At 45.6% G+C, this 27159-nt stretch overlaps 1 protein-coding gene across 2 annotated transcripts in view; it reads left to right on the forward strand.

Annotated features, from left to right (window-relative positions):
* The window catches only part of MRPL4 (mitochondrial ribosomal protein L4), an 85152-nt gene extending 71261 nt beyond the window's left edge, over nt 1-13891 (forward strand). For both annotated transcript variants that reach the window (XM_069604063.1, XM_069604062.1), the window contains exons 6-9: nt 5981-6087; nt 6914-7023; nt 12463-12536; nt 13663-13891. In XM_069604063.1, the coding sequence (XP_069460164.1) occupies nt 5981-6087; nt 6914-7023; nt 12463-12536; nt 13663-13808 (437 nt within the window). In that variant the 3' untranslated portion in view covers nt 13809-13891. The remainder of the gene's footprint in view (nt 1-5980; nt 6088-6913; nt 7024-12462; nt 12537-13662) is intronic.
* Nucleotides 13892-27159: the final 13268 nt, after the last annotated feature.

The following is a 27159-nucleotide window of genomic DNA, read 5'->3' on the forward strand; positions in this document are numbered from 1 at the left end:
GGACCAGGAGGCAGAATATCACGCTCTTCATACTTCTGTCTGCGCTCCAGGTTGACACAATAGATTCTGGGACACCTATGTGTGAAAACTCAAGTAACACCTCCCCACAACTTATTTGGTAGACAATGCTGGCCATTTAGCTGAAAAGACTATTCACTTTTAAGACTTTTTATCTCTGCAACAGGACTTGTACCCCCTTATACCCTCTTGCTCGCTTCGCAGGTTGTAGGTCAGCCACCCTATATGGCGCTGGTTTAGCACCTTCAGTACAATTGTAAGATGAACAGTCTGGTACGCTCCTATTCCACTCTTTCAAAGTAGCACCATGAGAAAGGTGGAAAGGGATAAGTGTCACCAACAACGGTTACTTCCTCTTTTGCATGAAATCAAACACCATTTTAGGAACATAAGAGTGACCAAAGACCTTATAGTTTACAAATATGTCTGCCATAAAAGGGGCTGTATGCTTGAATTGCAAACTACATAACACACATTGTTTTCCGTTGCTCCGGAATCTAGTTCAATGCACGATAAATAACCTAAAAACAATATTGTGCTAATTTCATTTTTCAGAACACTCACCCTAACATTAAAGTGTTTGTAACCATGCACAACATATACTCATTCAGACAGCCTCAGGATTTTGATGAGAGGATAAAATGTTAGTGAAAGATTTCACCTCATTCCTCCTTCTCGTTTTCAGAGAAGATTCCTCTCCAATATGATGAGGAGCTCGAATTTGGGGAGGAGGCACTGGGTCTCGGTGGAAGGGGGCATGTGCGTTTAGGACTGTGCACATGCCCAGTCTACGGTGCACAGACCTACTTAAAGATATATTTATTGGATGGCATTGGTGGACGAAAGGGGCATTTTGCATTCCAGACATAACATGCTTTTTTAGGGTGTACTGGATGTATGAAAGCAAAAATAGGCTTCCAAGCTAGTGAGAAAGATGCAGTATGCCAACCTGTCGGAAAAAGTCTACAGGGTTTTAGTTCATACACTATTCAGCCCTCAGGTCACTGCTTGAATCTGTGTCCCTTAAAAACCATGTTCAAGCACTTCTTTCCTTTACAATTCCACCATTTCCAACTTTGTGCTTGACAATGTTCTTGGTTTATATTTAGGGATTGGAAACCTCCAGATTCTCTCTCCAGTTCTGTTTGTTGTATTTTATGGTTCTTGGGCTTCATAAAGCCCTCTGGCCCTCAAGACAGGTTCACTTTATCATGGCCTCGGCGGGGCGTCTACCGGTTCGGGTTTCCTTGGCTCCTGCAACCCTTGTAGGTCTCCCAGCCTCTTGCATTCATTTTTTTCGGTTTATCAAGGGTCTCTAAAGCCCTCTGATAATCTCGATTATTCGGTAGGACTCGTGTCTGTTAGGAGTTATCTGGCTCCCGTACGCTTGTTGCTTCTCAAACCTCTAATTTGAATGTCTGTTTCTCAGGGCTCTCCAAAGCCCTATGGCTTCAGCTTTACTTGGGTAGCTTGTCTGCCTGTGCGGGTTTACCAGGCTCTGTGAACCTTTGTGGCTTTCCCAGCCTCTAATTTTAATGTTCGCCCCCCCTCAACGGCGTTACCTCTTTGGGAGCGTTTTCTTACCTTCTGCTGCTCGGCAGCTAATGCCCTTCTTGTGCAGAGCTCAGGGAACCTGGCTCTGCTGCAGTCTGGTCTTGGCACTGGTTAACGGCCCCCATATCCAACACGGCTTCCGTGTGGTCACGCCACCAGGCGAGACAGTCACTTTACTGTCTCTGTATCTTAATCAATCTTGCCTCGTTTGCGACTCAGGACGCCAGCACGATCAGGCGTCTACAGGCGATCTTCAATGGACAAACAAGCAAGCCTGCTCAGCACAGCTTCTGATGATGCAAGAAGGCTGAAAATGCAGCAGCAGGCATCTTGTTACCCTAGATGAAGATCATCTAAGCTCCAAGGATACACTTGGAATGGCAATGGCTGCAACAAGGCCCCAGGAGAGCTATTGTGTGCTAGTCCAACGGTTGGTCCAGGGACACTTCTGAAGGCACAGATCATCGAGCATGCGTCGAGACTGGTTGTTCCCACCGCTCCAGGGGGTCAAGGCACCAACCAGGATCTTCTTGAGATCAGGCAGTGGATCTGGGTTTCACCGGGACTTCACTGGAGTTAGTGCTGGTCAGCTGCAAGGGTTGTCATCTGGCTGCTCTTCTTCGTAGAGGACTTGACTCCATTGATTATCTGTCGAATGGCTGCAGGAGCCCTCCTTTTAGCCAAGATTTGGCAAGCAAGAATGCCCAAACCCAAAAATGGTAAGGATCTGCACCATTCAAACAGGCAGTAGCTATCCAATCATGGATAGCCACTGAATACATGTGCCTATCAACAAACATTCAGGCACCTGAGTGTGTACAGGGACCAGACAGTACCAGCCCCCATATCCGGGCTCACACAAACTGCCTCTTTGCCGGGGAAAGGAGCAGCTTTCCCCAGGAAAGGGCATTCCATATATGGCATTTCCAGAACTGAGGCGGAAGGCCGAATAACAAAATGGCCAAAGGACAAGCAACAACCTTGTGGGGAGAGGCCATCTAAGGGTGCTAGCCACCCTTGGTAGTCATTTGCGGCAAGTGCAAAAGTGCATGAGTAAAAAGTATAAAACGCTGTAGAAAAATATCTGCTGTCACCATCTCATCCTAGGCACATTGTGACAGTTACCAAAAATCCATTATATAAACAGACCGAAATACAAGTGTTCTAACTGCACTTCACTGTAAGGTGATATGTTCAATTATAACAATACACAAATTCACAAAGAGAGGCATAGTCTCGGCTTCCCAATAAGAATGAGCAAAACAGGCAATGGAAGTTAAAGCATAAAGCTTTGACTTAACTCCAGAAAGTCAGGACCGGGCTCAAAACAATTGATCGATTCTTCAAAGTTCAGATACTAAAATGCAGGACAGTTTTCTCAAAAGTTGTATTTATTCTGATTGTGATCAGCTGACACGTGTTTCAACCACCAAGTCTTAGGAGCTCGGAGCCAACCCTGTGACTTTGTGATTCCAAGTCTTGGGAGGCGCGGACTACTCATGTTCTGTGATCGAGATTACTCATGCACTGAATCAATACCATTTATCGACGTACGACTCTATCAAAATTACATTACTAGCAACAAGATACTTTAAGAATCACTACAATCAGTCCACAGCAAATAGCTTGAATTATGCACTTGCGTGAGGGCAGTTAACGTAGGTCACTATACCGTATTCACAAGAATAATTGCCTTGAGGATGACCTGTTTGGTCGAACACATGTCGCTGATCACAATCCGAATAAATACAACTTTTGTGAAAACTGACCTGCATTTTAGTATCTGAACTTTGGAGAATCTATCAATTAACTCGCTAGGAGCGGTGTGCGAGTCACCATTTTTCCAAACCTAATTCAATTACAGGGTTCAAAATAAGCAAACATCTATGGAGGGAAAGGTGCAAAAAGAAAATATTTCCAGCATTAAGGTTTATTTTCGCAAGAGCTAAAAGCAGCTCCTGTCTACCTCGCATCACCCAGTATCACCCAGTAAGCAGGAACTTCCCCCTCTCGCTTTCTCCTGCACTCTCCGTTGTCGCACTTGCGCGATCTTAATGACACAAGGCCTATAAAGATTGTTTGTCTTGTCCTCACTCTGTCTTCCCTCCCCTGTTTTGTTGCGCCTAGAAACACTTGTGTACTGGTGTGTTATAAATTACATAACATATATACATCTGGGATCAGCCCTCTGGAATGGGCTCTCGTCACATCAAAGACTGGAAAATGACTAAGTTCCAGGGGGGCTTGAAGGACCCCTTGTTTAGCATACGGGCTGGAACCTCCCCTGTAACTGCTCATCAGTCTCCATCCACTACTATGGCCAAATAGATGCGCATGTCCGGCTTACTCCCATCAACCCTCCTTACGCAGCATGGACTGGAACCTTCCCTGTAACTGCTCATCAGTCTCCTCCACTACTATCGCTGAACAGATGTGCATGTCCAGCTTACTCCCATCGACCCTTGATACGGACTGGAACCTCCCCTGTAACGGCTCATCAGTCTCCTCCACTACTATCGCTGAACAGATGTGCATGTCCAGCTTACTCCCATCAACCCTCCTTACGCAGCATGGACTGGAACCTTCCCTGTAACTGCTCATCAGTCTCCTCCACTACTATCACTGAACAGATGTGCATGTCCAGCTTACTCCCATCGACCCTTGATACGGACTGGAACCTCCCCTGTAACGGCTCATCAGTCTCCCGTCCACAACTATGGCCGAACCGATTGCTCAAGGCCGGCTTACTCCGATCTACTCTCCTGATGGGTGTTTCTGTGTATTTTGCCACATTAAGGATTTTCCATCATTGCTGAACAAACTGATGATGGACCTACTTTAAACATTTTTGAAGCTCTTTAGCGTACCCCACATATCTGCTCCCTTACCATCCTCCATATTTTCACCTTCACCTTTCTTTTAATGTTTGGAAGATATCGCAAGGCCCTGCAGCGCTCAACAATACCAACTCTTTTGTTGCCCTGAAGATGTATACGCCTCTAACAAGTGGACTGTTTTTACCCTTGCGGTTAACTCTGTGGGGAGGGTTTTTAATATTCTATGCTCTCACAGGCCCACATTTCTAAATCTTGGCTACCATCTGGCAACATTTAATGACGTCCCGGGAACAAAGGTTTAAGCACTTTCAATTTTAAAACAAACTATTGTGACATGTAAACGAGTTACAAATTAAAAAAACACTGCAGTAAAAAATAAATAAACCACGAGGCACGAGTGCTTTTATGAAGGGATATGACCATTGCCCTTTGCAGTGATATCACAGAGTAAAGGCAGTTGTGCTTTTATGAAGGGTTTACGACCATTGTCCTTTGCAGTGATATCACAGAGTAAAGGCAGTTGTGCTTTTATGAAGGGGATACGACCATTGTCCTTTGCAGTGATATCACAGAATTAAGGCAGTTGTGCTTTATGAAGGGGATACAACCATTGCCCTTTGCAGTGATATCACAGAGTAAAGGCAGTTGTGCTTTTATGAAGGGGATACGACCATTGTCCTTTGCAGTGATATCACAGAATTAAGGCAGTTGTGCTTTATGATGTGGTGGGTTGTCTCTGAAGGGCAGATGAGGTCATATTTTATTCACACAAAAAATGTTCTAATAACTATTGCCACTATCTTTAAGTGTTGCATTTCCCTTTACATTATTTAATTATAGTTTATTTACTGCCCGCACATTTACTTTTACCACGGGCCCCTGGGCAGGGGCGGCTCTCCGTGGGACTGGCAGCAGGCGCCACTTCAGCGATTACGGAGTTCTGTACCACGATGGACGGCGGGTGGTGTTAATTTATTCTCTTTTTGTTGGGTTTTGTGACACGCCTCATGCATGACAGTCCCTTCCAAGCACAGGGATTTGAATATTTTTTGGCTTGCCCGCGCAGGTGGTAGTAACTGGGACATAAGGCGACAGTCTTTGCGAGTTCTTCTGGGAATTGCATTATCTGATCACTGTGTCCGGTTTGCTACTAATCTTTCGACTCTGCAAAGCCGCAGCAACGCATCCCAGTGGGAATATTTCACTGCCTACTTTTCAAAATCGGCCATGAATGAGTGTTTTTAAGGAAGCAAGAAAACTGCATTTTCTCTGGGTTTATTTTCAGCTGCAACGCGTTTGTCTTGGAAGCAAGACAATGCAGCACAACACAGGTTCGAATCCCGATCCCGCACTTAGAAACCGATCATTGGTATTAAGCGCGTTTCAAATGAACAATTAAAAATAAATAAATATGTTCTTGAGGTCTGGAACACTAAATAAATACACTGTGAGCGAGGAAAAAAAAGAATCATGTACAATTTTTTTATTTGGAATTGTATTGACTTTATAAAAAGTTTGCATGTTTGTTGCTAGCGATGACTGACCTGGTTTTCACTCTTCTGTAATTTTAGGTGGGATAGCCCACGGCCCCCGTGGTCCGACCAGTTACTACTACATGCTTCCTATGAAAGTGCGCGCTTTGGGTCTGAAAGTGGCCTTGACTACGAAACTGACACAGGTGGGTGATACGTGTCTTGCTGCGGAAGTCTTCACAAACTGTAGCCCATGGAGAAATGGCCGCTCGCGGGGAAATGCTGTAGGTGGCGTAGGACTTCAGTACATCCTTCCCTAACCCATTGGTGGGGACACTGCCTTCATAAATCTACTCGTAGACATTACCTTCAATGATTAAAGTGACAAGTTTGGAGTCCTAAGCATTGTAGATGGAGTACAAGTAGGAAGAGTCATTAGTTTCTTCATTCAAGGTTAAGTCACAGCAAGACCCGTTAGATTAAGCCCAAAGTAGAGATCCAGCTAAGCGGGGACTGCACATGCTTCAATGAAGAGTTGGATGTTGGTATACCAAGTCTGAAGCGGCTTCATAAAGGTTTAGGAATGGATGAGCAGGGCCCTCACCAGTCTCATTGAACAGTAAGGCACTGAACCAAACCCTTACAGTGCTGCTCTGAAGGTTTAGAGCAGCACTGACGGGTCCGGTTCAGTGCCTTACTGCTTCAGACCTGGTATAGCAGCATCAACTCTTAATTGAAGCACGTGAAGTCCATGCTTAGCAGTTTCCGGCAACAGAGTTATCTAGGCCGGCAGACATGTCCCATCAAATCCAAGAGTAGACCAGACCTACGGCAGCTCTGTTGGGTTGGACAGCAATAGGGAGAGCCCACAAGCGCTTCAGCGAAGACTAAGAGATGTACCCAGTGACTTCATCAGCTCCCTTAAATGTTAAGATGCAAGTAGGCTTTCACCTGTACAGATTCAAAAGGTGTTGTTTATATATGCCTTCTTTAGCCGTCAGAGACTGACTTCTGATTCTTTTCGGTGTTTAGGACGATCTTCATATCATAGACTCCTTGGACGTTCCCACTTCTGACCCGCAATACCTTGTGGACTTGGCCAGATACCGCCACTGGGGCAATTCTGTGCTCATAGTGGATGTGTGAGTATACCTGCGTTGGGGGAAATCTGTGCTCATTGTGGATCTATTGCTATACCTGCATTGGGGCAATTATGTGCTCATCGTGGATGTGTTAGTATACCTGCACTGGGGAAAATCTGTGCTCATCGTGGATCTGTTGCTATACTTGCGCTGGGGTAAATCTGTGCTAATCGTGGATCTATTGCTATACCTGCATTGGGGCAATTCGATGCTCCTTATAGATATGTGAGCATACCTGCATTGGTGAAAACCTGTGCTCATCGTGTATTTGTTGCTATACCTGCATTCGGGCAATTATGTGCTCATCGTGGATGTTTGTGTCTACTAGCGTTGGGGAAAATCTGTGCTGATCGTGGATCAGGGAATATAGCAGCTCTGAGGAAGGTCTGCGCTCAGTGCAGTCATGTGAATGAATACACCAGCATTGGGTGAATGGGTTCCTTATTGTAGGTGTGTAAGAATCTCGGTCCGGGGTCGTTGGTTTCATTGTGGAAGCATGCGTATACCAGCAATGGGAGAGTTTTGTGCCAGTGTTCGAGTGTGAGCATACCCAGTGCCAACGGAATACGCATCCGACCAAGGCCAGCACCTCCCCAGTAGATGGGGTCCAACTTGCTGTGCACCAAGATACCGCATAGCCTTCCTTGCAAAATAGTACATCTCGAATACATCTTTTTGTGTACTTTGCATTGTTATGCCTTTAAGTTTGTAAATGTCAGGTTTGGGAAAAAATGTTTATAGGTGCGTTTAATTTCTTTATACGATGGTTGTGAGGAATTCGACCATCTGCACAGGGACGGTAGGCTCAACCGGGCTATTTGATTGTTTATTTATTTAAAAAGAATGAATAATGGGAGATTAACCTCCGAAAATATGTTAGCTTGCACCAATCACTGGGGCCCATTTGGCTTTAAAAGAGGGCTGAGCACCTCACTGGGGAGATCTGAAGACTTTGCAAGGAGTAACAAGAAGGACTCACTTGGACCCGCGCTTAAGTTACAGTCTACCTTACATGCTCCACCAGTGAAGGAAGGCCAGGAGCTTCAAGATTGAAGTAAGATCCCTCCCTCCCAGGGCACAGAGAGAGATAACGGACTCTGAGGACCCATCCAGCAGCTCCAGAACTGGTATGCAGCCAGCACACAGCGTGCCCTACTAGATTCTTACAGCAAGCTTCCAAGGTGGGAAGTTCCAGAGTGTCTCTGGACAAAGGACAAGGCTGTTGCCGGCTAACACCCTCCTGAGATTTGGGCCTTCCATCTTGAAAGAACACAAGCCCTGTGAAGAAGCTAGGAAGAGTGCCACAGCAACCATCATCCAGCGTCCATCTTTTTAAGGAGAACTTAGAGACAGGTGAGTCCTCGAACCGCATCCGGCTGCACCGCTGACTGTTGTCACGCTGCATTCACCAGAGACGCCTCGCCCAACATTCCAGATCCGCCAGCCAGCACAGAGACAATGATTCTTGGCCCCTAGCCGCCACGCCCGACAGCCTGCAGTCGTCCGTCCAGCCGTGCTTGCCTAACTTCCTCCCGCCTGGTACCCGCAGCTGTCTACTGCCACTAACTCTGTCTAACGGGCTGCGAAGCACCCTGGAACCGCCTCAACGTTGTCGCGCAACAAGAACATCTGCAGCACCAAGTACATTGTGTTCTGCCTCCATGGTCCTTCTCCGAAGACCCCTAGAGACAGTTACGACCCTTTGCCCCTTTGGTGTTGAAACCAAATAACCTTGAACAGTAAGACTGATTGCTTAACCAACTACCCTCCTGTCAGTATCCAGAGTGCATCCCTTTCCTTCGTGAAACTGTCTGTCCTCTGAGTTCCTTTACAGTGTGGATTGTAATTGAAGTGTGCTAGAACTGTCTGTTGTACCAATAATAAAGTAGATTTTTTTTATACAACCTTGACTGGACAGTCCCTTGTTATCCTTTGGGTAATAATTGTATTTTTGCTGTGTTGCAACTAACCAACGATCCACGACCTTCCGGAGATGAGCCTGCCGTTCCGCCCACGTTACAAAAATTGGACGAGGAGATCTCATAATTTACTTGTATTTTTGGATTCCTTCTGTTGTACTAAAGGTGTGGGGTTGATTTGTCAAAATGGTTGAAGTGCTTTTCCATCTGCTGACTTCCTGACATCTCTTCCGTTCCAGCTGACTACCCTCTATACTACCTCGGTTACCTTTCTTTACTGATCCTTCTTTCTCTGAGGCCTGTGTCTTTCACCCCTTTCTAAAAAGATGTTCTTTGAGTTTTAACATGTCCTCTTTCCTCAATGCAAACACCTGACTTCTATTTCTTTCTCCTGATTATCTTTACTGGTTGCTGCTTTTCTCAAAGTTCTCACATTTGTATTGATTTTCAAACTTTAATCTAGAACATTTTTCCTGCCTAATTTAGCACCATATATCAACCCAAACATAATGCAAGTGTTTCCACTACTCCAAATGCCCCACCCACGTTCATCTTGCAGGACCATAAGCATTAATCCACACTATAAATGACCTTGTAATATACCACAACCCCATTAAGGTGTTGCTTGGCACAATTATGCTCAATGTTTGCTGGGATTTTAAATGCATTTTTAGCACTTACTGTGGGTATTGCAATGTCCCAAATGTATGTGGCCTACTCTAAATATTATGTGACATATATTTATACTAACACTGATATTGCACTCTTAAACACCTGATAGTTTACATTCGAAATATGAATGTTGATAAAAATGTCTGTGTGTGCATAAAAAGAAGATCCTGTTAGACCTCATGCTTTTAATGTTTCTGATCGCGTGCCTTGATTATTTCCAATATAGCCTTTTAAATCGAGGGAGCACTCATTATCTTGAGTAATGACCTGCGACTGAGTTATGGCCTGAAGGAGGGGGGTCATATCACAAGAGATCACCCCTCCCAAGGTTTGTACGGCAATTGGCACATAGTGTTAGTAGCAGTACATGTTTTGCTGTTTTGATGGTGAAGTAAAAACATCTCTGATGCTTGGGCATCTGCTTAGAATCGCATAGTGTGCATATAGTCCGACAGCTAGGGGTAATCGCAGAGTATTGCATCTTTTTTCGAAGATCGAAAAGGGATATCGACATGGGCGTGACTTTAGTGTACCCAAAATCCTTCACGTGTCGAGGTTTCCACCTAACTAGTCGGTCGGACATAATGCAGATCTCGTAAGAGTTTATATTGTTGATCCTATTCTTCAGCAGTTTGCTTGCCCTTCTACGGCTCCTCGACGCTTGAGCCTGCCCTTAACTGCTCGGTGACTGTTTTCCACATGCCCTTGTCTGCCCGGCCTTTACAGTAGGGAGAGTGGAGCCTTCTTCTTACGGACTTCTCTTGAGAATGCCTTTTCTTTACCCCCTTCTCTTCCCTTTGGTCTGGCTGCCATTTCCCTCTGCTATGGAGGAGACACCGCCTTGCAACAGCAAATTTCCTTGGAAAGACACCCATTGCTGATGCAATCGGTGTCTCCCTCATGATCACAACAAGCGTCCCTGTAAAGTCTGCAAACTTGTTCGGCCTAAGACCTTGAAAGACAGGCGTTCAAAATGGTGGGCGGCCTAAGCAATGGAGGCCGAGAGTCCCTACCCCACCAGAACCTCGGACAAGGAGTCTGTATGCAGCTGCAGAACCATTGCGTTCCCACTTGTCCAGCCCCGGCCCTGACCAGCATGCCGCTGGAAGTACTATGGGGAAGTCACACCCCAGCGACAAGGACACACACGCACCACTGCCCAAAAGCACACAATCCCTAAACTTCCTCCGGCGGATACAATGAGAAATTTTTGTACGCCTGCAGGCCCGTCAAAGTCTTTGGGGCCTTCTGAACCTCGTGGGTTGGCATCCCCTGCACATCCGCCAGCGCGGCCTATGCATGGTGATAAATCTTCTATTCCAGCGGGTGCTTTCACTAAATCCATGGCTTCCGACGCAGTAGTGTTGAAAAATGCAAGGTGGGTCAACTCGTCAAAACTGCTCCCGAAGTTTCGGTAGAAGCTTTCTAAAGCCTGTTTACATGTTTCGGTCCCCAAGAAGGCATGCCCTTTACCTGAGGATTATTCTCAGGCCTCTCCTCCTCTTTTCAGTGCCCTGCAGCTGGACGCAGCTCAAACTACCCGTCCCTTTCTCCCTACTGATGCTTCAGGCTCTTCTGAATGGACCAGGGACAAATTTGAAGCCTGTATGGACAAAATGGCCAAGTTCATTAATTTCTCAGGCCAGTTTGATATTTTGAATAGCAATAGGGCTGTGGATTCCTGTTCTGTCCCTTTAAAATCACAGAGGCTCCTCTCCCCAGGTGCTCAATTTGCATCCTTGGAGGAATCCCATCCTCTGAACCCCCAGGTAGATGTCTTTCTGGATGGCCCTGATGACCCCAACCGCGACATATACTATTTCCAGGACGATAAAGTATCACGACTAACCAACCCAACTAAACAAACTGAACCTTCTACTTACACCTCTCAAGCTCTAAACTAAACACAATCATACCGCTACAGCACAACAAACCGCACGCACTTTACTAGACTGCAACAACCAAACAAACACACAGCCTTGCACAGCACCACATGACAACTACCGACCGAAAATTCAAACCTATGCTCAGCAAATGGTGCAAACCGTACTGAAGCTGCCAACAGCACATCGCAGCTCTCTTGCGCTTTTTCCCCGCTCAGTCCTACTAACACCCCCACCCGCACACCTTACCCTCTTGCTATTCAGATCCGCAAGAGCACCAGGGGACCACTCGGGTGGTGATAGCGTGCGGTATAAATATAATTTAACATAACATTTAGCTTTCTCCTTCGTGAGTTCAATTGGTTGTTGCAGCAAAAAACGGTGGTCCCCTTCGCGAAGGGGAATGGTCTTGATGAAAGATATCTCGCCTGAAAATTGCATTGTTGTTTTCCTGACTGCTTTTGAAGACAGAATGTATAGAATGCAGTTTATGAAAAAGGAACCTAATACGGATTCCTCCCGTCCCATGCACACTAGAATGCAGTTTATACCAGTAGTTATTGATTGCACAATGGACATGCTAATTGGCTGAGAGGAGGTACATAACCATCAATATGTGCTAATATATATGAGCCTGTGGCCAAGACTATGGAACCTCCTCCCCGTTGGCATCAGACACGCCCCTACGCTCCTACAATTCAGAAAAGAACTCGAGACCCACCTTATCACGGAGTCTCTAGTCCTCAACACCTAGGCCATCACGTCGCCCCTCACGCCACCCAACTCGCTAGATGCCGTCCGCCCATCTACTCCATGCCACCCGGTACACCATTACCCCTCCTCTGTATCCTGTATATCTGTACTGTTGTATACCTCTGTAAAGCGCTCTGTTGCTTCCTGAAGCTAGGTCAGCGCTCAATAAATACAATAATAATACTAATGCCCCTTGTATGCTTGTCTTGCAGAGATGAAACTATGCCAGAAAACATCCTTCATGCAGCGGCCAACTTAAAAACGATTAACCTGATTCCAGCCATAGGTAACTGAACGCTGCTATCCTGGCAGCTGTGTCCTCTGCTATGCTCTTCGCTGCTGCCATTTCGGACACATTACATTCTAGGAAGGGGTTTTAGCTGGTTTCTTGGAAGAGCGTATTGTCCCCTCCCATGTTTTTCCCAACTTGGAAATGGCTACTCGCTGCCACCATCCTCAGTGCAGAGTGGCGGTCCGCAGGATGCAGGGAAGCGAAGGGATACATAAGATCGTCTGCTGGTGACAGCATCTCTTAAGGTTCAGGGGTTGGAGGAAAGAGGCATTTGCATTTACATTTTATAAGTTGGATAATCTTTAGCTGTGGAGACATGAAATTGAGTCTGGACATCACAATTAACCACATTGTGTGATCTTCAAAAAACATATTATTGATGTGTGAATGATTAAAATGAGGGTGCCTCTTCAGTCTTAACCCATCCCTTATGCATTCCTGTGTGCAGATCTCCAATTCTCATGTTCTATCCTCTCCCTTCATGCAAATAGATTGTTTACGCTTGCACTGTCTGCAAGCTGAGAGCTGGATCTCTTACCATATTCCCTGCCTTGCACAAGAACTTCATGGACACCTGCCAGACATTGGGGGTTTTGTGGGGTGGGGCGGAGCAAGTTCTCTATTATATCAATAAAAAAAAAAAACGCTGCTTTGGACTTCCATTCAATAGCTGTTGTGGATGCCCACCTTTAATCTCCTTACCTGGAGCACATTACTGCAGGATTTCCATTGAGTAGGCCTTCAGGAACCTTTGACACCATATGCCTGAGTTGATGAGCTCCTCTGGCTTGCAGGGCGTACAGTGATCAGTAGAGAAAGCAAGCACCACTCGGAATTTACAGTAACCCAGACACGTGAGGTTCGAGGTAGCATACCACAGCGGGTGTAACTAAAGTCTTGCATGCAGCATGGGCCGAATGAGCAAGTCCGATACCGGGGGGAAGGAATGAAGCTTGTCCCAAAGAGATTACAGTCAAGTGAATGTGATCTCTTTTCTTGTACTCGAGTTGTCCATTATGGAGCAGACAGTCAGGTACAATCACTAGGAGAGCAGAAACAGTGTTCTTCATGATATGGTACCTGAAGCTTAGTTGAGTGCTTGTTTTCATCTCTTTCCCAGGTCTGAATGTCCACAGCATCCTGAAGCATGAAACCCTGGTCTTGACGCTGCAGACGGTGGAATTTCTGGAACGGAAGCTGCTTTGGCAAGATGTCCGCTACTCCCCTTTGTACCCTTACAAGCTTCCCTACAGTGACTTTCCATAGTGCACCATACTGCCTCAAATGACCTCTGTCACAATTGTTTTCTGTTGTAAATAAATTAAAGAACACTGTTTGTAAAAAATAAATTAGTAATGTAGATGTCTTTGGGTGTAGGTTCATATTTCGCAGGTTTTGGGGTGGGGCGGCAGCTACTGACCAATAAGGGAGTACCTTGACCAGCGGGAACCGTCCTACATCTGCTCCTAATACAGGTTTTAATAGACCCAATCATCGCCCTTTCCTCCGGCTGAGAATTTGTTTGGAATGCCTATGTGCTATAGCCTAGTGGTATCTTCTGAAGTCATTTCTACAGTCACAGTTATGTGTTATGTTACTGTATCTCTTGTGTAAATGTTTACCATTGAGGATTACCTCTTGGCACGGTTCTCCAAATAATTCTCTCTGCACGGCTGTACCAAAATGACCACCATGTAATAAGAGACGTAGATCATGGGTGCATGTACACGTAGGATAGGGATAGTGTGACGGGAATGCCGCTGCCGACACCCAATCTAGTTAGACGAATAAACGCATTTCATTTTTCATCTCCTAAATATACACATAGATCATTAATAACTTTAGATGTGGCTCGCTTTATGAGAAGCCGACAATCTTTCTCCCTCTCAAACTGTGCCATGCAGGCCTTGCAGTATCAGTTAATTCTCATGCGCACTCCCACGCCCGAACGTTGCCAATACCACTTCCGGATCGGTGGAAACACGTTTTGACCTCTTGGAACCACTTGCCCCTTTTAACACTTTAATCAGGTGAGAAGCAAGAGACCTATATTGACCGCAAGGAGTAGTGTTGGTCTACACCAACCCCGCTTCCAGTCTAACACTGAACTCTCTTATTAACTTGCATAAAGTGTTTATGCCATCACCCTTAAGTTGTATGAGCAGGAGGTGTTCACTACACTGGTGCCTAGTATGAACATTACATAGTGTTTTGGTCTTGCAGATATGTTCCTATCTATCTTGTGAACCTTTGATTGGCTCATCGTAATTGACCTGCGTTTATCCCCTATTTCGGTCCCCAACCCGACAGCCATCACGTGTGAAGATATAGGTATACTTTTATTGTTTACCTTTACATATGCTTGCCCAGCAGCTATAGACTTCCATTCGGATAAATTCTTTAAGATGTGTCTTTAAACACATACCATCACCACTCGCTCTTCTTTTATTTTATGATGGCCTTTTTGTTTACGGAAGCATTTTTTTTCCCTGAGAGAGAGAAAAGGGGGAGTTTGTCCCGACAGGAAAATCTGTGCAGTATACCAGTGGAATAAGTCTCTGTGGGCTGTCTCAATGAATGGTTATGGAGGGGGGAACCCTGTATACACTGTGTCAATGACTTGCACCTAGTGTGGTGTCCTAGTGTCGACTCTCAAAATGAAGATCTAGAGCCCCGTGTTAATGATTAACACGTGGTGTATTGTCCTCCTATGAGCTCTCAGAAAGGAGCTCTGACACACTGCGCTGAATCCTTAGCATTTGTGCAAGTTTCATATTCTTATATAAGTGTTAGGCGAAGGCGAGTAGGGAGTGAAGTGAATGTGTGAATGAAAGAGTGGCTTGAGTTTTTGGGTGGGAGTGTTAGCAGTAGTGTCGTATAGGGAGTTATCTGGTGTGAAGTGGTAGTAGTGTGGGGGCCGTGTTGTTTAGAGGCAGAAGTGGTAGTGTGGAGGGAGGAGGAGTAGTATTAAGGTGAAGAAATGAGTAACATCGAACAGTGTAGGTGAGGCCTAGAAGGTATGAGAGGAATAGACTGTTGGAAGCTGGTGGACTGGGAGAAGTATCATAGAGAGGCGAAGAGAGGGTGAGGAGACAGTGAGCATGAGAGGAGAAGACTGATTCAGGCAGGTTGTCTCCAAGACACAAATCCCAAATCCCTTTATATCACTAACTGGCTAGAGTACAGAAAGTTAGGAAGTCCTGAAGGGAGTTTAGGGAGAAAAGGCCAAGAGCCTTTAGGTTAGCATCTCGTGAATTGGCATACTGAGGGAGAAACTGATGGCATGCCCCTAAGCACTTACACCAGAAAAAATACAACCCACTAGGGAAAAAAGGCCAAGAGTTTCTTACAAGGATAACAAGTTTTAATTAAGCAATATGACCCGAGCGGCGGGGGCTTTACCGACTAGGGTAATGCCCCGGGGCCCATAGTTATAGGCCCGAGCGAAGCGCGACCGGGCTACTAAAAGCAATTTTATTCTGTCCCGAAACGCTGCAGCGTTTCGGGACAGAAAAAAAGAAACGGCCAAGAAAATGGCCGCCGCCATGGAAAGGGAAAACATCTGTTTTCCCTTTCCATGGCGGTCATCGGGAGCGGATGCGCTGGGAACAGATGTGTCCCCAGCACGTCCGCTCCCAAAAAAGGATCAAGAAAAAGGTAAGTGGGGTTGGGAGGGGGGGAAAAAACGTACCTGCGCCCCGGCGGGGGACGAGGAAAGCCCAAGCCGTGTGGAGGCGCGGAGCGGGGATGGCCCTGCTCCGAGTCTCCTCACGGCTGGAGACTTCCCTCGTCCCCCTCCGGGGACGCAAAAAAGGATCAAGAAAAAGGTAAGCGGGGTTGGGAGGATGGGAGTGGGAGGGGGAAAAAAAAAACGTACCTGCGTCCCCAGCGGGGGACGAGGAAAGCCCAAGCCGTGTGGAGGCGCGGAGTGGGGATGGCCCTGCTCCGAGTCTCCTCACGGCTGGAGACTTCCCTCGTCCCCCTCCGGGGACGCAAAAAAGGATCAAGAAAAAGGTAAGCGGGGTTGGGAGGATGGGAGTGGGAAAAAAAAAACGTACCTGCGTCCCCAGCGGGGGACGAGGAAAGCCCCCAGCCGTGTGGAGGCGCGGAGCGGGGATGGCCCCGCTCCGAGTCTCCACATGGCTGGAGACTTCCCTCGTTCCCCGCCGGGGACGCAGAAACAAGAGGGTAAGTTGGGGGGGGCGGGTGACAGGGAGGAGAGGGAAGGGAGAAAAAAAATACTAGTCCCCGGCGGGGGGGCGAAGGCAGCCTCTCAGCCGCGGGGAGACCCCGCTTCGAGCCTCCCCATAGGCTGAGGGGTTGCCACGCCCCTCGCTGGGGAAAAAGGCCGTGGAATCCCGACTGAGGGATTCCCGGCCGGGTATGGACCTGGCGAGAGCCAATCAGAATGCTTGTTTCATTCTGATTGTCTCTCGCCGGGGAACTAATAATACAAAAGATGTGTGCCAGCAAAGAACTACAATGCTCAGTAATGTTCTGAACAAAAAGGTGCAAGCAAGAGGCCCACTGGCGTGTAGCGCATTAAAAAGTGTTTAAAAAAAGTGATTTAAAGGGGGTCCAATGTCTATATACAGAAAAAACCCATGCAGCTGGTTGCATGGTCAGCCTACTCCATAGGGGATGTCTGTCCGTTGGCCCCAGCCCCATCCGCCTATCTTCCATCACGTGGTGTCAGCTGGGTTCATCGTCTCCAAGAAACCAAGGTCGGAAAGACAATTACATGTATTATTCCAACAGTGCTACACTCTTACTACACAGGGCACCTAGCATGATCATGGACTGGTACAGGGGGAGGCTCGAGGTCACTGTGACCCGCACACATTTCACTCATCCCAGCTGCGTCCAACGTCCAAGGCTTCCACCCTCGCTTTTGAGCTATATTTTATCCCTCGCCTCGCATTGCAAATCATGCCATTGTGAACTACTGATATGGGGACCATTCTTTTATATCTTTATGGTTGTCTGGTTTATGGTCGGTGACCTGAGGTCAGCTGGTATCTTGGAATTCAGGGGTCTTGCGACTCGGACAGTTGTAGGGGCTATACCTTATACTTGGCTGGGTAGGGGTCGGAGGCTTGTTCTGGCCTGGTTGTGATAACACGTACAATGAGGCGCCGTGCAAGATATATTCTTTCTCGAGATAAACGTATTGGCAACAGTATTAGAACAAAGGAGGATTTCTGTGGAAATTAACAGCACAGGTCTCTCTCATCAGTGCTAGGGCCTATTTGGGTTTCAAGTTTGCAGCCTGTGTCTAACTCTATGTCATGCAGGCCCTATGTTGCCATATCTATAAAATGGCGCCTGTTCATATGCACGCGCTAAGTCTAAATATCTGCAATTCGCATAATATATCTGTGCGGGGTCTCTTAGTACGCCCCCCCCTGGCACATAACAGGTTTCCTCCTTGGATTCGCCTTACACTAAAGCGCCTCGGGGGGTGGGGATAGGTTCATTGCCCAACAAAACAGTCGCTATATTCTAACCTAGGTCCAAGGACGTCTGCGTTAGGGAGTAGGTGGATTGAGACCACCGCGAGAAGGATGGCCTTAGGGCTCATGGCTCATTGATATCTAGACAAAAACCCTGAAACGCCTCCGAGTTTTGGAATGATTCTTGTGCCATATGTGACTATAGTCTCAAAAAGATCCTATTGAAAGGAACGTAAATGCACAAACTCTGTACACACAACAAGGGCACTGTTGGGCAGCCGTTCAGGTAATATTATCAAGTGGATGTATTGTAGTCACTATTTGTAGACGCTTGGAGTACAATGTTTTTTTGCATGAATAAAAAAGTAATTCCCATTCCCAATGGGGGTGCTTTTATAGGCCAGTACAAGTATGTGTAAACCGGTCATCTTATTTGTAATTGATACTTCTTTGCAAATGGTAATTGGTACAAGTGAAAAGATATTTTTTTGGTTACCTTGACGTTCCTAATCATGACAGAGTAATGTCATTCGAGCTCTTTCCTGTGACACTCTTCCTGCTGTAACCACTGTTCCATACATGTCCGTGGAGCTTTGTGGGTGGAAGCGATGGTGTTTTCACTCCCTATTGTTATGGTTGAAAGTGTTTGCCTGTTTTTATGGTGTCCTGTACACAGATTATTTTAAGGCTTTCTGACTGGAGGAATCTCCTGAGACCTGTAGTCATCCCTCACCAATGTTACCCTGAGCTAAGCACTTTCCAAGTCCCCATAGACCAGCTGGGGTAGCTATTGTGAAGGGGGTAATGCACCTATCTCCAGAGGAAGGTTGTGTGACCGAAAAATAGTATGAAATGTTTTTGCTACAAACATACCCTTATAGTTCTGTATGAATTGTATCTACTGTTGCAGTGTATGTAAGAACCTTTAATTCAGAATCTTGCAAATCTGTTTTTACTGGCACGCTTTTGAGAGGCCCGCCTTTCATGACTGGTCTGGAGTATTAAAAGTTGCTTGTCTCCAAATAAAAGGGCATTGACAGGGACTGTCCTGTCACACTATCTTTATGCTACGTTTACAGGCCCCTCAATGCCCTTTTATCTGGAGACAAGCAACTTTTAATTCTTAATGCCCTTGGTTAGTCGCGTGAGGGAGGCAAAGAACCAAAAAACGATTTTCCCAATTCTTCGACGTCAGACAGCACCGATGGATCAATCTCCACTATGGCAGACTTCAGGCACATTAGAGGGGTGTTTGTCATTACACTTAGAATTACTTCACCCCCACTTACTCTCTCCTAATGGACCGCGCTGAAGACGAGTATTCAGCCTGTAAGAAGTTTAAACCCATGACCATTGAGGTTCGCAGAGAGAAGCTTTCAGCAGCAGACATGGACTAAAACGTCTGCCAAGGAGGTACTTAAAGTCGAGCAACAGGGGATGAATCCAACCCCTGACCAGCCACATGAAGAGGGTACCACAGTGACAGTTGGCCTGAGAATACCTTTTTTGGTTACTGGGACTGCAACACGGTCTAAGACACTCATGAAAACTAAATCGACTTCCAAGGCAGAGATGCTGACCCGCAAGTGGGGGTATAGATTAATCAGGATCAGTCCAGAATGCGCTCTAAACACAGTCAAAATGCCATGGCATGTACCAAAACAGAACAAAGAGTGCGTGGTCCATATCTTATTGCAAGAAGTAACATGTTGGAAAGACATGAGCACAGAGTCTTGAGAGCGTCACTTTCCCAGTTGCTGAAAGAAGAGAAACACCCCCTTATGAAAGTCACCATTTTCGTTTTGAAGCCACATAGCCATACTACCTTATGGCGATTCCTTCAACCTCGAATTCCCACACACTAAAGGTACTTTCTTCAGCCTTACAAGCTAAATTATTACTTTGGGTGCTATTCCCATGAGAAAAACCAAGAGCGTGAGTCACTTGATGAATTAGAAGATGTCACTGGCCCCCCTTCAACACCTCATAGCACACCGTGGGGCAATGCGGACCTGGCCACAATGAATACGAGTTCTTGAAAACCAGCAAGATAGAGAGGATGTGCCAGCTTCAGGCAGAAAACATTCAAAAATGCCTTGCGGAGATTTTATTTGTCTTTTGGCCACATTCTGCTTTGCCAGTGGACCCTGTGCACTACCCAGGGGTCCTGTCTGGGAAATTATGACCCCATTGCCTACAACACTGTTGGGATGCAAGTCCAATGTCTGAATCGGAGAAAAGGGTTCAGGTTACGCAAAGTGTATTAGCAGAAGAACTGGTCAGTAGGTTTCTGTTAAGCTTAGCGATTTTGAGCATGTATAGTTAAGGTTAGTTGTGACACAGTTTAGACACAGTGTCACAACCTTATACGAGGATAGAAAGCGCAATAACGTAATGAGTTGCTTAGTTAGAGGTTAGAGCCAGGAGGCGATGGTTAACAGTTTTGTAGCTAGCATGAGTAACTTATGTTGTGCCGTGGTTGCAGTAAGGAGATTTTGATGTTGCTAAAAAGAAAACAGGTAGCTGAAGTGTCCAACAGCAAGAGAGGGTTAGTGATGTGGTTTGGTAGCAGAAGGATATGCGCCCAGTTAGCCAGAGTCCCTCCAACAAAACAGCCATTCCCTGTTTGGGACTATGAGGGGTGGAAAGGGCCTTGGGGCAGAACCCCTATTCAAGCCAGGATTTTGATGAGCTTGTCCTTTACCTGGCTTGTGCTTCCATGAATAGGGATCCTTCCACCCTTCGTGGATTGTCTGTTACGTCACAGGACCCAGAATCATTCCTGTCTTGGGACTCTTGGCTACCTATAACCCCATTATAGCCCAACTCAAAACGTACACCTGCTACTACAGTCAACTATCCGCCCCTTCCCTTTCCACTCATCCATTTTGTGTTATTCCTTCTTCTACACACTCCTCTTCTCTCATGGCACTCAGCCTAAACTTGGTCTACTTTCTGTATCGCTCTCAAGCCTCCTCATCTTTCTGTCCCCATGCACTAGCACCCCTCAAATTAGATGCTCCCAGGATCTCCAACCTCCTTCATCCACCTTGCCTACCACACACCTGCTCCTATCACTCTTTCACTTGGTCTTTGGAATGCACAATCCCTATGCATGGACATCATTTCACCAAAATGCCAGGGGTAGCCGAAGTGACATCACACGACCCTTGACCCCTGATGACATCACAAGAAGTGATGTTATTTGACCCCACCCCGAGTTGATATCGCTGGAAGTGATGAAACACGACCCTTCACCCGTTGACAAAACACGAAGTGGCATCACATAGCATTGTACACTATGAAAAATATGGTTACGATATCACTATAACGTGATGTACATTTCATACAAGAATGGATCGCCATATGTATCGTTAAGATCAGTGTGTATAGGCCCATATTACCACATTACTGTGAATGCAAGCGGACGTCCATGACCAAATGATAATGATGTGTTATTATATAGCACTTACGCTTAAGCGCTTTACATACAAGAAATATACACCCAATATCACACTGTGTTGGATCAACCTCATAAGGATGAAAGGCTGTGTTGAGGTGTTTAAGAACAGACTAAATCGGTGACTCACCCCTGAAGTGTGCCTGAAATAAACCTTTAATGAGTCTAGCAATTATTGTATAGAAATCCAGAAAGACACATTTGGCATTCCTATTCTTTCTTTTAGGGTCCATGCTGAAAGGGTTAGACTTGTGGCCCTCCTGTTCTTATTTTTCTTCTTTTTTAAAGGGCCCTGAACAAGAAAGCCAGCCACGCCAGAGGTAAAGAGCCACATGGTGCCGGCCACAGCCCAGGAGCTTGCATTGCATAAAAAAAAGACCCCCAAATGACGTCCCTGTCCCTATGCAACAAGTCTTCCTACATCACTGATCACTTTGACTCTTAATACCCTCAAATTCACATCTTACTATCACAGAAACTTGGATCGCCCCTCGTGGCTCTGCTACACTAGCAGCTCTCCGCACTGACCCTGCTACCTTCTCCCTTTGTCCCTGACCTGTTGGGAACATGAGGTGTTGTGGGCTTCTGTGAGGGGTCAGAAAAATTAGATGGACACCAAGGTATAGTTTTGTCAATGTTTGCCATTTTATTATAATTAAAAGGGGCTTAGATAAACGTCGACCTGTACCTATCCTAATGAGAATTTTCCTACCTAGCAAACTAAAACTAAAGAAAGATGATCTAGTGTCCAAATGAATCTGACCCTAACACTAATACAAATAAGCAAAGTGTACAAGGTAAATATTTCTGATGTCGGTTCAACAAAACAGTACAAAAGTTAAAACCTATAATTCCCCCAAAGTACTCCCCGTGACCAGGATTTGGTTCACTTCCCCTGGATCAATTCAGGAAGCCCTTTGCAAAGACTTTTGATTCAACAAAGTTATGTTCAGTTCAACACAAAATGTCTTTTTCATTCAAATTGTCCTTCACTTGGTAAAATACATCTCTCTCTCACAATACACTTGCTCAAAATCAAAACAATTGTTTCGTCCACAAAGTGTTTTTCCCAGGATATAAAGCAGATATAAGGATACCACAATATTGTTCCAATGGTATACCTTTGTCAGAACATCACAGCAAATGTCTTTTGTCATGCAACAGTTTGTCAAATTAGACGTGTTTCTTTCAACACCTTTTTGCCACAACCACATCTACGAAACAACAGTTTCTTTCCTGCTATACTCGCCTGCCAGGACTAACTACAACAGATCCCTTTCCTGGTCTACCCACCTGCCAGAAAGAAATAACTCTTACAACTACAATTGTTTTTCTGTTAGTGGCAATGTTTGGTCCAGGGTTCGCCACACCAGTGTCCATTTGTTAGGAGAGTTGGACAATGGCTGTTTATAGGTTACAGGTTTTCCCAAGTTGATAATCTCATAGGAGATTTGCACCCAATTTGCCTCTTTACTCTTCCTGGATCACATCAAGTATATATCTTCGAAAAGGAGAATTGTCCCGGGTTGCCCCTTTACTGCTTCTGTATAGCCTTGTGGCTGTTGGCAATGTAGGTTACAGGTCTTCCCAAGTTGATCCCTCAGAAAAGGAGAATTGCGCCGAAGCTGCCTTTTTACTCTACTGGTTTGGTTTTCAAAGTTATCTGCTACTGCAAAATGTCCTCGGAGTGCCCCAGGGTTACCTGTTTCTTCAGGTCAACTCGCTGGTGTCCTTCGGCGTCTCATCTTTGCTATTGGCTGCTGCTGCGTGCCTTCTGCGGTCTGACCATACCGTTCTCACCTCCCGCGTTACCGGAGCTGTCTGCACGGCTCTTCTCTTGAGCTTCACAGTCTAAGTTGAGTCTCTGCGTCCTCCCACACACTTGAGCAGCTGCCACCTGACTCTGCTTCCTGCTGCTCATACTCTGCAAAAGTGCACGCCTTCTCTTCCCATATCTGCTTCTGCGGGCGTTCTTCCTTCTGCTTAGGCGGCCTCTCTTCTGAGTGCTTCTGCCTCTGATACTCCTTCTCCTTGCTGTGGCTCATTTGGGCATTTAAATGTCCAGTGTAAGTGCCTTGCTCTACAACAACTAGACTGCACATTGGGTTTAGTAGCACCTTTGATCTTTACTAACTCTTGGTCCCTCTTCCTTGTCCCAGTAACACAGGCATTATTGATCCTGAAGTCCATAGTGTTTTTGGGTCCTTCACATTCATATAGTTCTAAATGTTTTGTGAACTGAATGTAATTGGAACTTGGCGAAGGTATATAAATGGTTTGTGATTCAATTTTGCGGTTAGGACTTCTACCCAAGACAGAATCATGATTATTGGAGAACATCACAATCAGTTCATAAACTCCCAAGGTTTATTCTTTCTGGATGACTTTTCATAAAAGGTTCTTGGTGTTTGGGAATTATAGGTTGCTCATTGGAAGACAAATAATGTGCCCCACCCAAAGGAGACACCATTTCCCCTTGGTAGCCATCTCCTCCCATGTGGTCCTCCCTCATAATACCACCCCCATGGTTAGGATCAGGTAGTGGCTGCTTTCCCCTGGCCTCATGTGAGGAGATTTTAGGCTGTGGTTCAGTGATGACTCCACAGGATTCATCACAGTTCCCTCAAAACTGCCCCTCTGCCCTGTAGCTTCTGTTTCCTACACCTCTCACAGTTCTGGCTCGATCATTCCCCTGGTTCTCTCAACTCCTTCCATGATCTAAACCGTGACTTCCTACTGACATCCCCATTGTCATGCTGGGGGGCTTTAACCTCCCAAGCCTTCTGCAGCCACCTGCCTTGCACTGAAGTCCCTCCTATCTGACCACTCTCTCCACGACCAACCTACCTACTCTGGTGGGATCTCTCTTGATCTTGTCTTATCACTTTACTTTGCACTCCTCCTCTGACCTCTCCATTTACCCCTCTGATCACGCCCTCGTTCACCTTAATAGCTTGGTCCCTCCACCTCCTGCTCCTCATCTCCTCTCTTCAATGACTAATGAAATTCAGGTAGAGCTCTCTTGCACCTTTCCTTAATGAAGTGGTGACTGTGCTCCTGTCTTTTCCATATTCTTGTCTCTTCCGTTGACCATGTTTTCTCTTACTGTGACTTTGCACTTATGTCTCCATTTGACCAGCACAATCGTGCTTGAATATTCAGATGTTACTGTCCCCATCCTCAAACTTAGATCTCCTCTGAAATTCAGACCCTCAAAATAAACATGCACTGTGTGACCTACAATGCTGTCATAAATTATGGACACCTATCCTTCTCCTAACCTCCTAAAATTCCCACGCTGCCCTATCCTCTGCACTGGACTTTCCCAAAGCCTCATTTTACAATTAATGTATCTCCTCAGTCACCCGTGCAAACATTCATCTCCCCGCCAGTACCTTGCTCACACCTGCCAAAGCCAATATCCATTACCTCCTCCCTATCTGCTAATGAATTTGCACACTACATGTCCTCTAAAATAATGACACTTTCACAGCCTTCCTCTCTCCCTCACCAGCACTGATTCTGTCCACCACCTCTCCCCCAACTCTTGACTACTTCTCCCCTATTGAATTAGCACCCATCCTTCGTAGTGCAAACCCCTCTTGCGCTCCTGTCGACCCTTTTGCTTCCCAGACAGACTGTGGGATATATTGACCCACTGAACCGTATTTCTCCACATCACCAAGCTGCATTTGCGCAGATACAGCAAAATGGCTGCGCTGGTCTTGTGAGCCCCATGACCTCAAAACTGCGTTTTGCAACAACAAAAAAATGGCTGCACCGTCCTGCCAACCACACATTAGGCAGGATGGAACCAGGGAACACACTGAGAGAGTGTGCCAGTGTGTTCTGACATATACAAAAGGAAGAAAGTGAAAAAGCAGCGTTCCTTTGATGAAAACCCCAAAATCCCCCTTGAAAACGAAAGTTTTTCACCTTTTAAAAAAATGCTGCTTTGACGCTAATTCCATCTTTTCTTTCTTACACCACTGTGATGAATAAGGCCCTGCCATGCACATTCATATCCCCATTGTGCTTCAGCAAAACCAACATGACCCCTGAATGACAGGCTCTGTTAAGCCGAATCTGAAGAAAAAAAAAAGACCCAAGAAACTTCACTTTCTGTCCGGCACGGGAAACACTTTATGTTGTGCTACAAAATGTCAAAGGAATGAGCACTGCAAAAGAAATCGTAGCTCTGTGCATATGTCAATTCCAGGGGACCTTTGCCTTGTACAGATTGTTGTGCACAAGAAACTAACTATGGCTGCAAGACAATATTGGGAAGTCAGATGGCAAAATCGAATTTGAAAGGAAATGCTAGCAGTTTTCACCACATGTGTAAAATGGGCTTTGCAAACCAAAGAAAAATAAAGGCCCGTTTTAAAGAAAAAGTAATATGTTGAATGAAAGCTTGTCTGTACCTAGCAATGAGAAGGGGTTGGCTGCTGGGAAACACATATGGGCTATTTTTATTCCACAGGCTTGTTTTTTTTAATCAGGACCAAACAAAAGAAAATAAAGGTTTTTAGCTGACTTGGCTAGATTTTGCAAGCTTCCAAAAACAAGTTATTCTAGTTGGCAGAGATAAGGCCTCCCCCAAGGAAGGAAGCCACCATAAACCTCCAGGACATGAAAGTGATAATAGCTAGGTTGGAAAACTGTGACTGAACAGGACAAAGAAACTTCACATACTAATCGGAATTCAGTCTGGGCAGGGGACTTTTTCTATAGAAATTTTGGGACATCAAAGTGTGAAGTGGATAAGGGGCAATAAACCTTTATTCAAGCTGGAAAACCCCCACCTTGCTCTGAAGGAAATTACAGTTGGTGGTAGCTGAAAAATAAACAAAATGGTCCAGTGCAGGACAAAGGACTGCAATTTGCTTCCAGAGACCATTTCATAAATAAACTTTAAAGAGTTTAATCTCTGCAACAAGACTTTGTAAAAATGTGAAAATTCTACAGTTTAAATTTAACTTTATGGTCTTTTATTTAAGACATTGTAGAATTCCCTGACACCTTGGGAATAGAAATGGCAACGTATTGCGGATTATAAGAAAAGTATCCATGTTAGCAATGCAAATTAATATACTTACATCCCTTATGATAATCCACACGTGTATAAAGTTATGGAATTTTAGGCTGAATCTTTCATACTCAAAATGACCAAAAATGATTCAAAGGACAAAACAATGTCTCACACATTGCAGGATTGGACCGCTATGCTCTACATAAAATATGTAACCTGATTATATCATTTATTAAGGTGTTGCAAATATACAAATGTGTAAATTCTGTTATGACTGATTTTGGCGAAAAGGTCTGTGGGAAGTATTTTTACATCATAAAATGCAACCTCCTAAACTGAGTCGCATCCTAGGGGAGGCAGCTAACATTGATTGCCCAATCCAGTTGGTAGAGGGGTGTGTAGCAGACCCTGCCCAGCCATATACTTCGATGATGTCACTATGTATTATAAATAAGAGTCCCTGACAAGACTCTAGAGGCACTCTTCCTGAAGTTCCTGCACCACGTTCCTGTTCCATTCATCATCCAGATACCAGACCCCACTACAAGGCAAACACATTTCTGACCCTACTCCAGGGCCCACTGCAGAACCCAAGCAGTTCTGATCCTATTCCCAGCAAGGCCTCAATTCTGAAAACCCACTAGTCTCCCATTAAAAAGGGGAAAGCTGTGG

Source organism: Ambystoma mexicanum, chromosome 3q (assembly GCF_040938575.1).
Source record: "Ambystoma mexicanum isolate Mex_15411 chromosome 3q, UKY_AmexF1_1, whole genome shotgun sequence".
NCBI classification, from domain to species: Eukaryota; Metazoa; Chordata; class Amphibia; order Caudata; family Ambystomatidae; genus Ambystoma; species Ambystoma mexicanum.